At 35.6% G+C, this 12,186-nt stretch overlaps 1 protein-coding gene across 6 annotated transcripts in view; it reads left to right on the top strand.

Moving 5' to 3' along the window:
* The window catches only part of Cdkal1 (CDK5 regulatory subunit associated protein 1 like 1), a 607,184-nt gene that overhangs the window by 189,601 nt on the left and 405,397 nt on the right, over positions 1 to 12,186 (top strand). For all 6 annotated transcript variants that reach the window (XM_010622937.2, XM_010622935.2, XM_010622936.3 and 3 more), the window contains exon 7: positions 5,800 to 5,920. In XM_010622937.2, the coding sequence (XP_010621239.1) occupies positions 5,800 to 5,920 (121 nt within the window). The remainder of the gene's footprint in view (positions 1 to 5,799; positions 5,921 to 12,186) is intronic.

Here is a 12,186-nt window from a genome sequence, read left to right as displayed (position 1 = left end):
TTTTTTGGTACCAGGGATTGAACTTGGGTCCTTGCGCCTGCAAGGCAGGCCACTGAACCACTGAGCTAAATCCCTGGCCCTATAATTGGCTTCTTGATAAAGATTCCAGGTTGGGCTTCCTATTACAGACGGTGGGATTTTTTTTTTCTGCTCTAAAAATGTTCACTGCTGCCAACCTTGTGGAATCTAGAAAATACTTTTGGTTTTAAAGATCCATAGACAATATTGAATGTTGATTCAAGTAGCATAGCAATTATTACACCAATACTATGCAGTGTCTCATTTTTCTTCACATAGGTTTTTCAGTATTAGGAATTCAGAAATGTGTACACAACAGTGAAAAATTTTTAAGTATATTAATTTTGTCTGTTCCAGTGTTTTAGTCATATTCTTTATCAGATTTGATCAAATGTAAAAACCAGCAAATAGCTAAGGTTTTGTAGCCACTTATATAGCTGCTGAAAGCTTTCACGGCTTTGAATTTAGCTTTAATGGGGTTGAATTTTATGTGACACTTACAAGTAACAACTCAGAGACATGGTTATTAAAGATAGTTAATAAAACACTGAGCTACATTTTTGACCATTATTTTGAGGAGAGGAAATGTGATTTTATATTTAAAATGGAAAAGATAAAAGATCTTAGAAACATAATGTTTGTGTGTGTCCCATTCTACATATAAAGCAATCCTTTCTTTTTCATCTTGATTTGAAATTACCTATCTCTGTGTTAGTCACTTTGCGTCTTTCTCACCATCTCCTTGGTGGTCTCATATTATTAGTTGATTTCATTATACTGAGCATCCTTCTTCCCATCTGCTCCTGTTACTGTTGTCTCCCTTAATTTCTTATTATGTGGATGCAAAATGTCATATAAACTGGTATTTCCACTCCCCTTTTCTTGTCAGCTCTGTTATCCTGATGTCTTTTTTCTCTCCCTTTCCTTTAATTCTGGCTGGAATGGTGAGGACATTCACATATAAATCAGTACTGATTGAGCTCCTCTTTTTCCATAACTTTACTAGGCACCAGTGGTAAAGACAAGCGATCAAAGAAGGAAATTGTGAGTGTGTAAGTGTGGTCTTTGCCTCCTGGTCCCTTTCTAGGTACAGCACAGTCATTTGTAGCATGAACCTGCTCCAGAAATTTCCCTTTTACTTTTTAGGACTCAAGAGTCTCAGCACTTTCCTCACATTCTGTCCCCTTGTTTCTTCCCTCTTTTCTTTCATAGAGGTGCCATCTTTAAGGAGCCTCCTTCAGCTTTCCTCTTTATTCTGCTGGATTTCAGTTTGTTTTAGAAGGCAACAATATTGATAGCTACACTTAAAATAGGTAGGGAGTCATGTATTCTTATTATGATCTGTGGATTTAAGGAACTAATTTGAAACAGGAATTCCTTCAGACAGAATTTTTGAGAGATGGTATATCACAAATAAAAAATTTTTACTAGGGTATTTTAAAAGAAATAATTGTTATATGAATCAAATTCCTTTTCGTCTTTGGCTAAATATAACAAGTGGCTTTTATGTTATTTGCTACTCTGTATTTAATGTATTATATCTTTCAATGAAAAGAAAAGTGGATTTTTGGTAAACTTTAATGAATCATTACAATGGAAAATAACTCATTATATTATCAAGCAGAGATATATTCCTCTATTTTCATGTATGTAGTGCAGATGAATAATTTATTAAATGTTAGTGCAAGCTGCATATTACTGGACTTTCAGCAGGATGTAATGAAATTTGTCTCATGCTAGTATGAAAATAACATGCCTTTGCATAGTCATTATTGAATTTGTAGCATCTTTCAGAGAACTGTTGTGTTTTCGTGCCAGTCCTGCTTTCTTTTTCATTAGCTGGACTTTTGATTGAAAAGTTCTTATCTTGAAAATCTGTGGAATTTGATTTGTCAAATACTTGCTTGACACTGAGTATGTTTCTATGTTAGAACAAAAAAATTTCAGTATGAATGAAGTACTTAATATTTCCTATTAAAGTGATTAGTGCCAAAAGGCTGTGACTGATGGTTTTATTACTTCTGGTCATGAAAAGCTGTCTAGTCAGATGTTTAAGCAATATATCTTTTTGAAGTGAGGGGCAGTGAAACATGTATATAATTGCTTAGAATCTTATATCTATACTAGTTATGCATTTGAATTTATTTTAAGTGATTGGTTTAAAAATTGTAGTTAAAATTTTTGCCTTTGGCTGGATTGCATTAGAAGGTCAACATAACTTCCTCTTAAAAAACAAAAAAAAGCGATGAAGGCCGGGGATTTAGCTCAGTGGTTCCACTGCCTGCCTCACAAGCACAAGTTCCGGAGTTCCATCCCTGGTACCAAAAATAAATAAGTAAATAAATAAAAGTGATGATAAAGCAAATTATGCCTTATTTTGGAAAAGGACTAAAAGCATTCAACTAATTGAGAAGTATTTATTCATAAAGATAACTGTGCTTTGGTGAAGGACGGTGAGAATCCAGTGTTTCTGGTAGGGCTGATCCCATTTCTCTCAACTCTGTGAGCAAAACTGTTGAGCCAGGATGGAACAGTCTCTGAAAACCAGTAGCTACTTTGCTGCTTCTGAGATGGCTTGGTTGATTGAGGGAATTGTCAAGTTAGTGTGAAGATTTTGATGTCAGGTGACAGAGAAGACACTATTATAGCTCTTGGTGGCCTGTTTGATACAAGCTATGGGTAGATAGGTGCACTAGGGAGGGATTTATTTCCCTGTGAATTCAGGAATATGAGACAGTGACAGGAAGCTTGAAAACCTCTCCATATACCTTGAGTTGACTGGAGGTGGTGCATGTGCCTAGCAGGCACGAAACAGGAGCAGGCCCATACTTACAATTACCTGCATGTAGGAGCCTGCATGCACAACCAGAATATATCAGAGAAGATCTAGGAGAGGCCAGGAGAGAGAGAGGGAAAGATCAGGCTGACTTAAAATGGCCCCAACTTTGAATGGTCTCCCTGGCTTATGTACAGATCCATGAGCAGATACTAGGAATCTTACTGACTGTGTGTTTGAGCAAACGCGTAATCAGTCTTTGACTTAAACAAAAATTATCTCCATATAGAGTCATCTCCTAGAAAGCCATGCCTGGAAAAATATTAAGCAGGGAAATCAACAACCGTTCATCATGGAGAGGACAGGCTTCGTAGATTTAGTCTAGCTATGTTACTACACGAAAATTACAATCACCTTTGAGAAAAAATTGAATCAGGAGTACTGTGTTATCTAAAATGCCCAGTATTCAACACTCTGTTATAATATACACAAAGAAACCAAGTATAACTATGTTCATGAAAAAATTTTCATGAAAATATTGATTGTCTTTTGGTGACCAAAAACATTTGATTTAGAAGACAAATACTTCAAAGAACTGACTGGAGTATCATGACAACAACTTGAATATACCAGCTTGCAGGTGGCCTATTGTGGGACATCTTGGCCTCCAAATCATGGAAGGAAATTTGTAGTTATCCTGTCAATTCTGTCTCTTTGGAGAGCTCTGCCTAAATTGCCCCAGAGACCTGTGGGGGTCACATCTAGCACACTAGCAAATGTGTCATGGGTGTTGCAAATGAAGAAGAGAAAAAAAGCTCTTGCTGACATACATGCATAAAATTTTAAAATACTGGATGAAAATGTCGCAGACTTGATGGGGAGCTTAATGAATCCAAAAAGCCAGGTATCCACATAGGACAATCACAGAGATCCATACTAGACACAATATTATCAAACAGTTGAAAGGCAAGGTGAAGATCTCGGAAGCATCTGAGGAGAAACGACGTACTATGAGTGGAGAAACAATAGTAATGTTACTAGTTATATCTTATCAGGAGCAATAAAAGATCACAGGCATATGACATAGAGAATCATCAAAGGAAAAATCTTTTACAAATGAAGCAAAATAAAAACAATCTCAGATAAACAAAGAATTTGTTGCTAAATGACTTGCTGTGTAAGAATTAATAAAAAAAAGTTCTTGAGGCAGAAACAAAGTGGTACTAAATGATAACCTTAATTTCAGGGAACAGTGGAAATTGCTAGACATGGTATTCATATGGATAGATATAAAGTACTGTATAACCGTATTTTTCATTTTTTACTTATGTAAAATAACTATTAGAGAACTATATTCTGAGTTAGGACAGCTTTATAGATTAGGTATGTGTAACAACAGTAGCACAAAAGGGGAAGAAGGAAAAGAAGCGGCCTTACGGCAGTATCTCTATAAAAATTGAACTGAGCCCCTTACTTTGCAAAACCATGAAGTAGATCCTAGACCTAAATATAAGAGCTAAAGTAAAAAGACACCCAGAATAAAACAGGAAAAGTCTTCAGCCAAGAGGTCTTAGATGTGGCACCAGAAGCCATAAAGATTAAAGTTGGTAAATTTAACTTTATTAAATTGAATAGCATTTACTTTCCAAAAATTATCATCTTGAAAGTGAAAATATAAGCCATAAATGGAGGGCAAATATTTACAAATTACATATCTGATAAAGGTAGAAATATTAAAAGGATACTATCACTTTGTAAAACATCTGTTTCTTAGGACATTAAATATAGATTCACCATATAACTAATAAGTTTGCTACCAGGACTGCATAACAAAAATAAAAACATATATCTATACAAAGACCTGTATGCGAATGTTCATAGAGTGTTATGGTAGGTATTAATTGGAAACAATCCAAATATCCATCATCTAATCAATGGATTAAGAAAATATGCTGTTTGTTGTGGGAGCAGAGATGGACTAAACTTGTGGAATTTTGAGGAAGATGGAAATATTCTAAAACTGGATTATTGTGCTGACTGACAAATAGTACGAATTCATTTGAAATCATTTGAGATTTCTTTGCACTGCCTTTTGTCTTTAATACAAGTCTGAAGTTATGTCAAATTTTTTTTGAAAAATCAGTAATTTTAATGGCTCTTAGAAGTGGCTGTGTTTCCTTCTATGCCATTTTGTACAAATAAACAGATTTTAAAATGTTTTTTTTAAAATGTCCAACTGTATGCTTATAATCCCAGCACTCTGGGAGGCTGAGGCAAAAGAAGCCCATGGGATCTCAGGTTTGCGCCAGCATGGGCAGTGTAGCTACAACTTAGTGAGACTCTGTTTCAAAGTAAAAAAGTTAAAAATGGAGCCTGGGATTTTGCTCAGTGGTTCCACCACCTGCTTCGCAAGTGCAAGGACCTCAGTTGGATCTGGTACCAAAAAAACCCCCAAAAAATGTTTAAAAAGGGCTGGAGATGTGTAACTTAGTGAGGAGGTCCTGGGTTCAATTGCTAGTCCCTTCCCTCCTGCACTCCCATCCAACCCTGAAGTGCAATTTTACCATAACTCTGACTTTTCTTTGATTTGTTATATGCTTTGTGTACATCTTTGAATTTGTTTCTTTCAACTTTTTTTTTTTTGGTCTCCTTTTAGTGGCAGGCAAGCTTCGTGCCTAAGTGAAAACCTTCCTATTGAACGCAGATGTCTGGACAGTGCTAGGGAGCATTCATATCTTGTGGAATGATGCTATGAAGACCCTTCTCTTTCTCAATAGAAAAGTGCAAACACTGTGAACAAAGCATTTTTCACTGCAGGCTTTGAACACGGCTGCTTTTCTATTTGACAGTATTTCTTAGATTCAAACGATCACCTTTCCTCCAGGTTTTTTTTCTTTTCCTCCATTAAAAGAAAAGATAATGCAAACAACACATTTGTTGAAAGCAGTGAATTAGAGCAGAACTGTGTGCTTTGTGCTAATGTATATTTACGTGTTTTATTGAAGGTCACTCTGTGCGACTGCTGGGTCAGAAGAAGGATAATGGAAAGCGGTTGGGGGGAGCACCGTTGGATTTGCCAAAGATTAGGAAGAATCCACTGATCGAAATCATTTCCATCAATACTGGGTAAGCTTCTGTCACACTTGCTCATAAAATACTCACTATCTTTCTTCCATGAATTCAGTTTTTTTCCTGGACATGTGATGTCTAAAAGTAGTTGTACATTTTCTTGGGAAAGAAGTCACAAAAAAGCACTAAAGCTCTTTGACTATAGTACAGTCACAAATTATATTTGTGTCATTTCTCACAAATTATATTTACTTCAGGATTTAGTAACTTTGATATTATTCTTCTAATTTTTGATGATAAACTTGGATTTCATTTACCTGCTATGCCTTGAATAAAATCTTTTTTAAACAAGAGCAGTCTGTGGGATGGTTAACAATTTATCATCTTTGGCTGCTTTTTCATTGAGGTTATGATAAATATTGTCCATAATATTGATCATCCTTTGATTATTAATTATCTGAAATGCATATGTTTAAAATTTATTTTCATTTTAGTTTATTAGTACATGTGTATAGTACATGTATGTTCCTCATGGGAAGTTTGTTCATGTACATAGCACATCTTAATTCCTTTTTTTTTTTTCTCAATGAGCTTATTGGTACGTTTTAGGTATACAGTACAGTTACAGTCATCATTGGGATCTTGTACCTTCACATGACAGGTCTTGGTTCTCATTTTTTCCCCATATCCCTGCCCTCCCTTCACCCCCTCCTCCCTTCCCTATTTACAGATACTTTATTTCCATTTTTTCATTCTTAATTCCTTTCTGAAATGCATATTTTCACGTTAAAGCTTTGAGCTAAAGAAAAGCCTCATGATGATTACATACTCTTAATTTTCATACTTTGTTCTAAGTCCTTCCTGATTATAACTTTATTTACTCATTCATGCTTTTTTTTTTGCATTTATTGAAATTGGTTCCTTTATATTATGACTGCAGGTGAAATAATTACTTTTTCTGAAAACTTGGTAAGAGCAAGGCCTTCTGTAATTGAAAGCACAGTGCTAACTGCACGTCATAGAGGCGCCTTCCACTTCCCGCACGTGAACAGCTAGCTGTCTGTTAGCTCTACTTCATTTTCCTTCCCTCTCCTTGTGAGTTGTCCTGCTTCTTTCCTCAGCTATTTCTCCTGGGGAAGGGGTGAGTTTGGCTTTCCTTCTCCCACACTCGTCCCTCTCTCTAGCCAGGGCCTACCTTCTCCCATCCCTTCGTCCAACTCATCTCTCCTTCAGTCTTGTATTCTCTGGTTCATCCTGCGCAAGGGTGCCAAGACCCAAGAAACTTGAAGAAAGCAACCTCTTTCCCTAAAAGCCTTATTGTGTGGTAATCACTTGACTTGGCAGATTTATTCAGGACCAGCCTTTGGGGTTGAAGCTTTAGAAACCTGGAATCATCAGAAACTAGAGACTAATCAGAGTTCACAGTGATAGGGTACAAGATGTAGTTGTGTTTTGACAGGTACCCGACATATTCCCTCTGTAGCCTGAGAATGTAATTGAGAAGTGTAGCTGTGTGCTTTACCTTTTGCTATTCTTATAATTTCTTTATCCAAGGCAAAATATTACTTTGGGGGGGTGCTGGGGAATATACTTAAGGCATATTTGGCAAGTACTCTACTACTGAGTTGTATCCCCAGGCCATTTAAAAAATTTATTTTGCATCAGGGTGTTGCTAATTGCCCAGGCTAGGCTTGATTTGAAGTTGTGGTCTTCTTGCCTTAGCTTCCTGTGTGTCTGGGTTTACAGGCCTACACCAGCATACCCAGTGCTTTTTTTTTTTTTTTTTCACCTCCTAATTTTCCTATTTAAAATTTTAAAAAATAGTGGTCTTTGTACGGTCTGTCTCTTCTGTATTTGCCTTACTTTCCTCTGTACCACTTACTTAAAAATGCATATATGTTCATTAATGTTTTAATGATCTCCACTGGCAGAGACTTTGAATTGCTTTATTTATCACTATATGCTTAGTGCACAGAAGAATGTACAGAGGAATTTAATAAATAGTTATTTATTGAATGAATGATTGAGCTTTGTACGGTCTGTCTCTTCTGTATTTGCCTTACTTTCCTCTGTACCACTTACTTAAAAATGCATATATGTTCATTAATGTTTTAATGATCTCCACTGGCAGAGACTTTGAATTGCTTTATTTATCACTATATGCTTAGTGCACAGAAGAATGTACAGAGGAATTTAATAAATAGTTATTTATTGAATGAATGATTGAGTTATATGATTTGAAAATATAACGGAATTAAACTGAATTTTTTTCGTAGTGCAAATTGCCTTGCCAAATGGACAATAATTCTTGGAATTTGCCAAACAGTGTCTAGAAAGTGGCAAAGTCAAACTGTTTGAGACTTTCTTCTTAATTTTCCATATGTGCAGGACAAGTCACTCCCCTTTGTCTAGATTCATTCTTTTGCATATGTTACTGTCAGGATCTGTTAAACCTTCTTAGATCAGGATTCATCTGATCTCTTTAAAATGACTTTGCATTTACTTTGGACTTGTTGCCAGTCTATTTTAATATTTTCTAGTCCATTTGCACTCCTGTGTCTCTGGCCACTTCATACCCCTTCTTGCAGTTCTCAGACTGGGGTCTTCTGCCTTGACTCTCGGCTTCTCTGTACACTGAAGGGCAGCCCTGGCTTGGCTGTCCTCCCCCAGTCTCCTTGCCTGCTGTGATCCTTCTGCACTCAGCTATATGCCGCTTTCTTTGTTCCCTCCTCCACCACCTGTCTAAATGCCTCTGTCTCTCTTTTGCACATCCGCAGACTTCCCTAGTTAGCTAATTGTAGCACTACTCACACTGTGTCATCTATAGCTTCCATTAAATTGTAAGGTCCTTCGATGCTGAAAATGTTAACATTTCTTATATTGGTACCTGTAAGTTCAGTGTTTAATACAAAGCAATTACTCAGTTAATATTCATTGAATAAATGTTTTCTTTTCAGGCCTTTAACATTTTTGTTGCTGTATGTTTAAAATTATTTTCAAAATTATTTTGTAAATGTTAAAAAAAATTTAAAAATTGGCTTTGTAGGGCTGGGGATTTAGCTCAGTGGGACCGTATCTGCCTTGCCAAATGCAAGGTCCTGAGTTAGATCCCTGGTACCAAAAAAGTAAAAAAGAAAGAAAAATATGCTTTGGGTTACCATTCAAAATAGAATTAAGAAATTTTCATGTGTAACTTTGCATTCTCATTGATTTAGTATTTCTTTAAATGAGACTATACTATAAACTGTTTAAAGTTTACTGGACATTTACTGTCACTCTGACATCTGTTCATGTCCACCACATTATAGAGTTGATGCTTGTAAATCAATAAGCAGATGCAGTCTTGTTATTGAGGGAACTCATTGTGTACTGTCTCCAATTGAGATACGGGTTTCTGTCTCTCTGCATCAGTTGTGGCCTTTGCAGTTGATTTGAGGTGAAAGCATACTCATGAGTATTTGTCCCAGTATCAGTCAATAATATTTTAAGTCGGGGTTTTCTTTTTAATGTTTGTTGCTGTCTTTCACTTACTTTTAAATATTTTTAAAAAATGGTTAGACCCATAATTAGTTTTTAAAAGAAAATTAATTATTCTCACCAAAATCCTAACACTTTTCAATATTTTATTACTTTCAAATTGAGTATGGAAATATAAATGTCATAAAATTTCCACTTGTGAAGGAGGTCCTACTAGCAGAAAATTTCGCTGTAAGTACTACTCAGGTTTCAGAGTCACCATTCATCTTTTTAGAATTGTTACATCTATTATTTTTGTAATTCAAAAATACAGAAGGCTATATTTGTTACTCTAGCTAAGGAGGAAATTGAAATTTTGAGGTTATGCTGTATTTTAAATGAGCTTAGAGGATGACTTGTTTGATCACACAGTGTGTAAATAGTATTGCTACTAATACTTTATTAATATAAAAGAAGATATGGAAAACAGTAATAAGGGCACTTTTTATTCCTAAAATAATGTTTTTCCTCTGTATACTCCCTTGATTTTATGTTTGGTGCTTTATCCCTGTGTTTGCTGTGTTGACTATATAAATCTTAGTGGCTCCTTGGTCCACTGTATAATGCTTTTGTTTTTTGAGGTGAACCTTTTGAGATTAGCAGCCAGTTGTCCAATAAAACTATTATTTTCTGGCTCTTACCATGAGGCAGCGGCTCCTCTGCAGGAGATAAGCATGAATCGGCACCTGGTTGTTTAGTAGTGTGGTAAGACAGCTGTTTGGACACGGCTTTGAGAAATAGGCAAGGATAGAGTTAATGATAATTATTGTGTATATGGACTGCTAAGTGTGTGCTAGACATAATTCTATGAAATGTTTATTGTTTCCTAAATTTAATCCTCACCACAGCCTTAAGCCCCCCTGCCCCCCAGTGAGGAAGCTAAGGCACAGAGTGGTTAAGTGACTTCAACAGAGTCACACACCTGGGACATAATTGAGACAGAGAGTTACCAGTTAACTCGCCCATATGAATTTGTGAGATCAGAGCAGCAGGGAATCTATTCCAGGGTGATCAGCAGAGAGGGCTCTTGTAGGAGCAGAATAGTCTTTACATTATGGTGACATTTGAAATGAGCCATAGCAGATTTGTAGAATTTTGTAATTACATATAGACGTTTATTCAATTTCAGTTGCTGTTGTAACAAAGTAACAAAATTTGTGGCTTAGCCCAACATTAGTTTATTTCACTGTAGAGGTCAGAAGTCTCACACGGGTCTTAACAATGGTAAAATCAATATTAGCAAGACTATGTTCTGTAGCCTCTAAGAGAGAACCAGTTTTTTTGCTTTTCCGTCATCTGGGGGCCACACACATTCTTCATGATCAAGACTCCCTCGTTCCATCTTCAAAGACAGTGGTGGTGTACTTCTTTGTATCTGTCTTCCCTATTCACCCCATCTCAACTCTCTCTTCTACTTTTAAGTGCAACTTTAATTCCTATTAACTATGTATGATTCTAGAAGGCAAGATATGGATATCTTTGGAAGACAATCTCCTGCTTACTATAAGAGGCAAGAAGAGAAAATTATAGAAAGTAAAAAATGTAAATACAGGAAAGCGCAGCAGCAGACCAGTTAAGTTGTCTATTAGGAATATAATTTTGTTCACTTACCTGGTTTCTCCAGCATGAGGTGTGATTAAAAAATACAGTGCATGTTTAAATTTAAAAAAAAATATTATAGTAAAAGACACATTGTCATAAATCCTCTTGACAGTACCTCTCCTTGCTTTGACACATTTAGCTCATTCTTTTTGCCACTTTCTAAAGCAGTTCTGAAATTCCTGTTTTGCAAATGTTTTTATTTGTGCAGTTGTGGCTGCCATGTTGTCCTGAAATGATTCAAAATGTTTACCTCTTACGATCTTTTTTACCTCATTGAAGAGCCAGAAGTCACACAGTGCCAGATCTGGTAAATAAGTTGGATGAGGACACACTGAAATTTTTTCCATTAGTACATGTTTGCAGTACATAATGATTGCATTCACTGGGGAAATTGGTACGTGTCTGTAATGTCTCCGTTGTGCAGCTTTTGCCAACATCAGATTTGTTTATTGATAAGGTCTTAAGAAGTAAATTGTTATACCTACAGATAAACAGTCAGGCTAACATGCCCAAAAGTATATAAAACATGTAAGAAAGTTATACTAAATCAAGGTACACTTTTAAATACATTACAGTAACTTTTTTTCTTTTTCCTCTTGTCTTTTATTTTGTACTTTACTCATAAATTGAGTTTTTCATGTAAAAGAAACCATGCAGTATTTAAGCTTGTGTCTGATTTACTTTACTTCACTTTGTTTTCAAACTGCATCCATTTTCCTACAAATGACTCAGGTTTACCCTTCTTTATGGCAGAGTCATTTTCCATTGTGTATAAATACCATATTTTCTTTATCCATTCACCTATTGATGGACATATGCTCATTGGTTTGTCATAGATGGGTTTTATCATATTGAGATAAAAATCTTCTGTACCTATTTTCTTCAGGGTTTTTATCATGAATAGATGTTGGATTTTGTTCAATGCTTTTTTGCATCTATTAAGATTATCATGTGATTTTTGACCTTGCTTCTCTTTATGCGCTGTATTACAGTTATAGATTTGTTTATATAGGCTGCTTCCAATATTTAGCTATTATGAATTGTGCTGTTATAAAAATTGGTACGCATATATCACTATAATATGATGTCTTTTAACTCTTGGGAAGATCCCTAGAAGAGGAATAGCAACTTGAAATGGAATTTCTGTTTGTAATTTTTGGAGGAATTTTCTTTTTCTTTTCTTTTTTTTTTTTTTTTTTTTTTTT

Source organism: Fukomys damarensis, unplaced genomic scaffold (assembly GCF_012274545.1).
Source record: "Fukomys damarensis isolate Sample0158 unplaced genomic scaffold, DMR_v1.0_HiC HiC_scaffold_10, whole genome shotgun sequence".
Taxonomy (NCBI): domain Eukaryota; kingdom Metazoa; phylum Chordata; class Mammalia; order Rodentia; family Bathyergidae; genus Fukomys; species Fukomys damarensis.
This window is presented reverse-complemented; position numbering and strand designations above follow the sequence as displayed.